This window comes from Stylophora pistillata, chromosome 4 (genome assembly GCF_964205215.1).
Source record: "Stylophora pistillata chromosome 4, jaStyPist1.2, whole genome shotgun sequence".
Classification (NCBI taxonomy): Eukaryota; Metazoa; Cnidaria; class Anthozoa; order Scleractinia; family Pocilloporidae; genus Stylophora; species Stylophora pistillata.
Window position 1 is genome coordinate 14,024,697 of NC_142522.1, and position 8,533 is coordinate 14,033,229.

Below are 8,533 nucleotides of genomic sequence, written 5' to 3' on the forward strand. Positions count from 1 at the left end.
ATATCCTGCCTTCCCAACATGCTCTGCGCTGTTATTGACAATATGGCGTCCGAACTAGTAATCGAAACAGTTCGTCCTACAGCAAACTCCCAGGTTCCAGAGCCAAGAAGCGGTCATAGATGTGGAGCTGATGATGGAAATCTATATGTGTTTGGTGGTTATTCTCCAAATAACGAAAACTACCTTTACCGTGAGTTATGGCGATTCAATATCGCTACAAAAACGTGGCACTACGTAAATACAACTGGTCCCTTTCCTAATGAAGTTGCCTCAAGTTGTCTTGTCTACGACAAGGGAAATCTTATCGTCTTCGGTGGATCTGGAGTTCCCTTTGGTGAAAGTAATAGCAAAAAGCTTCACGTGTGCTCCTTGAGGAGACATCAGTGGTTTGATCTCTCGGAAACATATTCTGACAAAGAAGAAAGTGATGGGGAAGATGTTTCACCGATTGCTGGCTATGGACAGAGTATGGTTTTATCCAAGGACAAGGAATTGTACGTTTTTGGTGGCACAACCGGATTAGAGTTCAACTCCTATTTGTATCGTTACAGCTTCTCCACTCATACTTGGTTGTATGTGAAAGGTCAGAATCCACCTCTACCCCGATACAGACACGAATCCGTAAGCGACGGCGAAAGGTTTTATGTTATCGGTGGAGGAATGAGCAGTCGAGATCCCGAAGTATTCTTCCAGCTGGAAAAAATTCAGTCTTTTAACTTTTCTTCTAAACAATGGGAGGAGCATGTTTGTTATCCGTCACGAACTCATGGTTTTCCTCAACGTCGAAGATGTCACGGTTGCGTAATTTTTAACTCAGTTGTGTACATTTGCGGAGGTTATGACGGGTTGAACATTTTTGATGATATATGGAGCCTTGATCTAGCGACATTTCAATGGCAAAAGCTCCACAAGGTATTTAATACTGAGGAGTGATTAATTTGCAACAATCATGTGTAAACTGCACATTTCATCAGGCAGCTCAGTAGGAGTCCTTTTGGCAAACTTGGGTGCAGGTCCTGCCCTATCCCAAGTTTTAGAGGAAAACTAGATGCCTAGGACCAAGGTGTTCACAACACTTAGTGAGTAAGTGCTCCAATACTCTCACTGAGCCACAGAGACTTTATGGTGAGTCCTAAATGAACTTCATAATGGACCTTGCTCACCGTAGAGTCTCTGGCTCAGTGGTGAAATATTGAAGCACAGAATCTGAAGGTCTGAGGCTAGCTTCCTTATGGGGACTCAGAGTTTTTTCTTGGTGCCATACTGGCAACAAGGCAAATAACATCTTTCTCTCTTTCTCTACCAAGCCCTAAATTTATCATCTTTCTTATTCTTTTTAAAAACATGACACTATTGACATTGTGGATCCTGGCAGTATGCAGGACACATGTCATATATGAACTTCGTAATGGGCCTTGCTTATCATAGATTCTCACTGGCTCGGTGGTAGAGCATTAGAGTGTAGAATCTGAAGGTCTGAGGTTCAATTCCTCAAGGGTACGTACTTATAAAAATTTTTTTCCCATGCTCATAACAAGACAAACAATATCTTTCTCTATTTCTTTACTAAGCCCAAACTTTTAATGATCTTTCTTAATCTATTTACAAACATGAGGCTATCGTCATTGCTAATCCTAGTAGTATGCAGAATGTGTGTCACATTTGAACTTCGTAATAAGCCTTGCTCACCATAGAGTCTCTGTGGCTCAATGGTAGAGCATTGGAATACAGAATCTGAAGGTCTGAGATTCAATTACCAGTGGAGACTCAGAATTTTTTCTTTGTCCCATGCTCATTACCAGACACTCCCTGGTTAGCTCAATTGGTTAGAGTGCCAGATTGTGTTGTGCAGGAGGTTGAGGGTTCAAGCCCCGGCCGGACCAATACTCATAGTCTTAAAATAACTGAGGAGAATTTGCTACCTTTCTATAATATCAAGAAATGGATAGATATTCTAGTCTTCTCAGATAGGGACGAATAAACCGTAGGTCCCGTCTCCTGCAGGGTTAGGGGTAAGAGACGTTAATTTCCCACGCACAAGATTACTGTGTGGTGGATGTCCTCCCCTGGGGTGGGATGGGTGGGTTTACTGGGCCCACAGTAATTGGCGCAAGCTGTTGCGGTATCCCTGCCTGTCGGCGAATCTAATAAATTGAATTAAACATCTTTCTCTATTTCTTTACCATGCCCAAAATTTACCACCTTTCTTTTGTTAATATTCTATTAACGACCCATATTTCTACTGCGACTAGTGATCACTGGTAGGTGTAGGTTTTCACCTAAAGGTTAACACAATGACTGGAGAGTAAAGTTACTGTTTGTTGCTCCTGTGGCTGAAATATGTTAAAAAAGAATCAGGCAAATTTTTGCACCATGACAAACATCATCAAAACTTATTTTTAGCAAATTGTGCTGAATTTTGACAACAGTTATGCATGGAAGAATATAAGGTTTTTTGAGATTTTTTTTATTCACCAATTGACTAAGTTAATTGTTGGTGGAATCAAAAGGGTTCTTTTGTTTATGTCAATCATCTCTATGGACACCATCAAGAAAAACAAGGGTTTGTCTTCCTTTGACCCTTTTTGAAACTCCTAGAAGTGACTGTGACTCAGAACTAACATTGAAGAGATTTGTATTGCAGACAGTAAGGAGAATTACTAATGAGATCAACGGACTAAGAGGGTTGAACTATATAAGGCCAGTTGTATGATCAAAGTTGTGGTTGTCTAACAAAACCGCATTACAAGCCATCTTCAATTTAGCCAAACCTTTTCCCTGAACATTTATTTTTGTGAACATGCCAAGACAACTGAAAGCTAATCGTGGAAAGACATTTATTTAATGAAATCAACTCTCTATCAGAAAATTCTTGAGGCCCACTGCTTGCCTAAAACCTCAGTTTGGGTTAGACCTTGTGCAAATAACTGGCCCAGGGTGTTACTATTTTTTCTTTTATTGAATCTTACTCAATACTGAAAGGATTGCTATTGACCCTTGAGTATGCTCTTTGTATTGATATTAAATTTTTGTTTCTTTGATCCAACTGCAGGTTTTACCTTACCCTGTTTACTTTCACTCAGCTGCAGTTACTCCAGCAGGCTGCATGTATATGTTTGGAGGTGTGAAGACTATCAATTCTGATGAAGCCATCAGGTCAAATGATGTTTTTAGACTTTGTTTAGCTTGGCAACCTCTTGTGGAAAGATGTTGGGAAGTTGTCACAAGTTGTCTTCAAGGAAAAAGGAATTTCCATACAGATCTTAAGAGTCTTGGGCTTCCACACCATTTCTTGGAAAGGCTGAAATAATGTACATCCATACAGCAAGTTACTGACCAAATTTTTTCCACTCAGTTTAATGGCCCAGGGGCCCATTTCTTGAAAGCTCTGCTAACTTTCAGGCTGAAAGCCATGTTTAAAAATCAAAATTTAGATGATAGCAGAAAAGCAGGTTTTGGCACCCAAACCAGTTTGTTTCTTTACTTGATAGATTTGTGTTATTTTCAACACTTTTAAAATTCCTATCTTGAATGAAAACAGAGCAGCTTTATAGGCTTGTTAAGTTACCTGGACTTTTGAGAAATGAGCCTCCAGCACAAAGGAAGCAAGCCATAAATCTGAGTGGAGAAACAGTATTCCATAACTTACTGTACAGACTGAGGAAAGGTTAAAGATGTAGGATAGTATTTATTATTAAAAACTGGATCATTGGATAATGCAATGCAAGACCTTTTATTGGCTTAGCCATTATGGTATATGAGCCAATATACCATAATCTACAAATAAATTATGGTAAGCGTACCCGTCAGCTTAAAATCAAAAGGGAGCTAAAAAATCTGATTTCTTCTTACAAAATAATAATTTCTTGGGGGCATTTTCAATAAAACAATTATTCCAATCGCACTTGTTGGATATGAGATGATTATAGCCAACTCGGCTATCTATCATCTCATATGCCTCGTTGGCTATCTATCATCTCATATCCAATGCGCGCTTGTGGAATAATTGTTAAATATCATGGCACACATACTAACTGAGAGATAAACATGAAACAACTGACAATACAGTGTATCTCAACCACCAAGATAATTCACCACACTGAAATGTGACCAACTTATAGATTAACGTAAATCCTACAATTACCAGTTCAAATTTGGTTTGTTTTTAGTGAAGTAAATTCTGTTTCATCATTATCTGTATCAGTCTCAAAAGATTCACCTCTGCCCAAAACTGGGAACAGTATTTTATAAGTCCGCAATCTATAGGTAGGGTTTACAGCTACTTAATCTCTGAGTTAGGATTGCAATTTAGATGAGTCCGGGTTTGATAACTTTAAAGAGGGTTAAAGCTCAAGTGAAAAGTATACTTTTGTATAATTACTGGTGTTATATACACCAAGTGCTTATATCGGTATATAGAGATTCAAATTTGAATGAACAATGAACACTTAAGGATTTAAGGAAAAAATTTCTTGTAGCTGGTTTGGTTTACATGTTTGAAAATGGGATATTGAAGTTAATAGATGGTATAATGATTTTTGCTCAAGCCAGGTTCTTATCTGTTGGATCAATTTCAGCCACTAGCTCAAGAAACCATGCAATATGTGCTAGTTATTTTTCTTCAAGTTTCAGATTCGTTGTCTCCATCATTTTCGTCCTTACAAGACAAGTCGCCCAATAAATCACTCGCTCGCAAAGGGTTTTTTAAGGGACATCTCACATTTATCTGTGTGAATCATATATTATGTTAACAGTCAAAAAGTTTTAAACTAGACAATGCATGTTCAGCCATGCAGAAAAAATGCTAAACTAAAAAGCATCAACAAGTGAAAATTATACAACAAAAATAGCTTTGACCCCTTTGAGTTACAATGGTTCAACAGGAAGTGGTACAACTCGTTTAAATGGTTAAACTAGATGAAATGGTTCAACTGATAAAAATGGTCCAGCTGGTTAAAATGGAATGGTTGAATAAAACTGGTTAAAATTAGGGTCACCAATAGGGTTCTTCAATCCCGCCATCCCGACCGGAATTTTCCCGAGATCCCGAGATCCCGACGGTTTCTACTGGCTAATCCCGATCCCGGTCATATTTTCTTAATTCCTTACTTCAGCAAAAATGATCCTTGAAGTTCCGTTTCAGATTCCCTCACAGCAGACTCAAGCACTGACTATTACGTTAAATTAGCTGTATCTCTCTGCACTAAAATGATGATCTAGTTCATTTGTTTTTCATGACTGGTTTTAAACGAGTTTCGTCAGTCAATGAGTTATTTTCACGGTTTTTATAGCTGTTTTTTTTTTTTGTAATTTTTTTTCTTTTTTTCTGTTTTGCCTCTTTTGTTCGATAACACCTGCCCTCCGGATCACTTCGATCCCTGAAAAAAGTGTCTCTCGGAGATGATAGCGATCAATGAAGAGCATTAAAGGGGAACTGAAGCCGAAAAATGAACCATTTTTAAATTGCAGCTTAGTTCAAATAGCAACGTTCGAGGGTTTTTTTCAGTCTTTGGGCCCAACTTCGCCTCGGAAAAATAGTATAAAGCCGTATTTTGGCCTCGTAGTACTGCAGCTCAGAAAATCGATGTCAGCGGTCATTTTAGCTCGCTCTTACGTCACTGGTGGGGAAAAAAGATAATAAACCCATACTCTTCCTACAGAAATTTGGTTTGGTTATGGAGTTATTTACGCGGAATTTGCTCTCCGCACGCGCTGGTTCAACAAACGAGGACTGTATACTCTCTTTTAAGTTAGCTTTTATTCTTCAGCTCACAACATTCACGTCTGCTCTACGATCTAACTAACTTAGGATCACAAGTGCCACTTTTATTTGCTACAGATATCCACACCCAGATACGTAGGTCCGGTGTGGTCGGATAGGGCTTAATTGTCTATTAATTTCCTAATCGGTTGATCCCACTAATTCCTGTTGCATGGGTCTGTTAGACAAATCTTATTATCGTTAATCTTAACACGCGATTTCACTAGCAATTATCTAGTTAATTACGTCATTGTTTGTCGATCGTTCTACGCATTCTTTGTCAATATTTCCGGTTACATTCTACCGGTCTCTATTAGAGGTAAAGAACCAAGAACTCACTTAGTGCGCCGCTAATCATGCGAAATATAACAAAACAAGCAAAATCCTAATAATGGGTGTAAACGTTCTATAACAGTTATCGAAGTTGCGTGACTTGTAATGGGGATTAACTACGAAAATGAAATAGTAACAGTTGTTTTTCTTAAGTTGGTTCCCCACCACTGACGTCATAAACGACCGCTGCTGACCTATTTTGAGCCGAAGGTCTTACACCCCCAAACTGAAAGCGGGAAAAAGGCATCGAATTTTCTCGTAAAAAACAAGAAGTGAACGAAAATGAATATCGACACTTTATCTTACTCCTCTAAAGCTAACTAGAAATGAATGCAAACAATATACCAATTTTAAGCTTCAGTTCCCCTTTAAGGGTACATATCACGACGTACCACGGCATCTTCACTGTTCACTACACATATGATAAGTCACCGTCAATCGCAACTCAGAAGACAGTTTGCTCATTCACAATTTTCAGCCATGGCAACGATCATCTGGAAATTCCATAAAATCTAGTACAATTGTGCTCAACAGATACTGAAACATATATTCTTTTCGACCCCAGTTTAACAGTGCTACATGTTTCGGCCCAAAATGCCGTAATCACCGGTAACCAAAGCGTACTATAAGAGGTTGAAATAAGAGCCTGTATGGATTTCAATTTCGAACAAAAACTATTTCTGTTTTCCTTGGAAAAGCTATGATAAAGTTCGAAACTCTCCAAGTGATGTCCCCTTTATGTCGCCGAAACGCTTCTGTTAGCCATTTGACCGATTTTGACGCGAATAAAAGAGAACGCGTCACTGCATTGTAGCTTATTGAATTTTAAATCCATACAAACTCTTATAGTGCGCTTTGGTCACCTACGGCTAAATTTAATGCGAAATGTTTATTTGATGATTGTTATCATCTAGGAGCTTCTTTAGCAATTCGCTGCAATTAAACTATAATTCTGCTATTGAAGCGAACAGTTCTTCCGAAACGTGAAACCATTCCAAGCAAAAACGTTGCCTCGTGATCCAACGACGGAATTCCACCAACATCATCATCGGCCTCGTCGTTATTAGTTATAAGACTCGCCATGTCATTTTTCACTGTCGAAGTTCTCGCAATTCATTGTCTTCATTCGCAATGTAATAGTTCCAAAAGTCTAAATTAGTAGAGGTAACAAAACAAGAAACGAATTTCCGCTCTTCCCCTTCTCATAAAAGCTACGCAGCTAATAACATCGACAACATCATTGTCAATGTTAACCGACATCGCTAGGGCGCGTTAAACTACGCAAACGATAACTTAGCTAGTCTCTCCCGCGTCGAATATCCCACGCGCACCGATCAGGATATGTGTAAGCCTGATACTAGAAATATCACGTTAACCCAAGCTCACTACTAGAAAAGCGGACGTGACTCTTACCGTGTTGCGCAACGTTTTATATTTATAAAGGTTTGTAAGGGATGTTATCGCTTTGCCTTAAAAGAGAGAAAAAATGTCTTATTTTGAAATAAAATGGGCTTACCTTATTGCCTTGTTGTTTTCTTTGTTGATTCCTAGCGTCTCAGGCCATTTTGAAGCGTTTTCGGCGAGTTAGCGCTATGTTGGTGTTCAACTGCTAACAGAAAGACAAGGCCGAAAACTTTCTTTCCGACCTTTTCCGACGTTAATAAGGTGAGCTAGCTAAGAGGACAGCTTGATTTTCTTTGCATATTTCAGCCTCTGGAATTCCCGAATCTCGGTTTCTTTAAAGCGACATTTCCTGATTCCCGCCTGTTAAAATCGCCAAATCCCTTGTCCCGGTCATAAATACAATCCCGAATCTCGTCCCCCTTTTCCTTCAAAATCTCGAATCCCGGCCTTCAAATAAGCCAAATCCCGGATCCCAAAAAACCCATTGGGGACCCTCTAAAATGGTACCGGATGACATGGTTCATCCAGTTATAATGGTCAAAGAAGCCAAAATTTTTAAAAATAAAAATCTTGTAATTGTTTAAAATGGACCAACTGGTTAAAGTGGTCAAAATAGAGGAAATGGTTCAACTGATTAAAGTGGTCAAGCTGGTTAAAATGGTGCAATTGGTTAAAAAGATGAAACTAAATGAAATGGTTCAACGGGTTAAAAGAGTCCAGCTGGTTAAAATGGTCCAACCCTGGTGAAATGGTTCAACTTCACGAAATGGTCAACTGATTAAAATAGTCCAACTGGTTAAAATAGTCTAATTGTTTAAAATGGTCGAACCAGCTAAACAAGTTGAAACTTGATGAAATTTTTCGACTATTCAAAACGATTCAAGTTGTTAAAATGGTCCAACTAGTTACTGAAATGATCCAACTAACCTAATTTTGGCAACTTTTTTAAAATTTGTTGGTTATTCTCCGCACAGCGAAAATTACCTTTATCGTGAGTAACGGTGATTCAATATTGCTTCAAAAACATGGCACTGC

General features: G+C 38.7%; 1 protein-coding gene and 1 pseudogene across 1 annotated transcript; both read left to right on the plus strand.

Moving 5' to 3' along the window:
• Positions 1-18: 18 nt before the first annotated feature.
• LOC111345076 (kelch domain-containing protein 10) lies at positions 19-4,546 on the plus strand. Its single transcript, XM_022952333.2, has 2 exons — positions 19-912; positions 3,053-4,546. The coding sequence occupies exons 1-2, from the start codon at positions 19-21 to the stop codon at positions 3,308-3,310; spliced, it is 1,152 nt and encodes a 383-aa protein (XP_022808068.2). The 3' UTR covers positions 3,311-4,546.
• A 3,903-nt stretch (positions 4,547-8,449) lies between these two features.
• The window catches only part of LOC148732548 (kelch domain-containing protein 10-like), a 1,212-nt pseudogene continuing 1,128 nt past the window's right edge, over positions 8,450-8,533 (plus strand).

What these genes read in the sequence shown, in the direction of transcription:
- LOC111345076 (XM_022952333.2), top strand. Translation starts at nt 19, where the DNA reads ATGCTCTGCGCTGTTATTGACAATATGGCGTCCGAACTAGTAATCGAA. An exon ending in AATGGCAAAAGCTCCACAAG is followed by an intron (nt 913 to 3,052) that starts GTATTTAATACT and finishes ATCCAACTGCAG; the next exon opens with GTTTTACCTTACCCTGTTTA.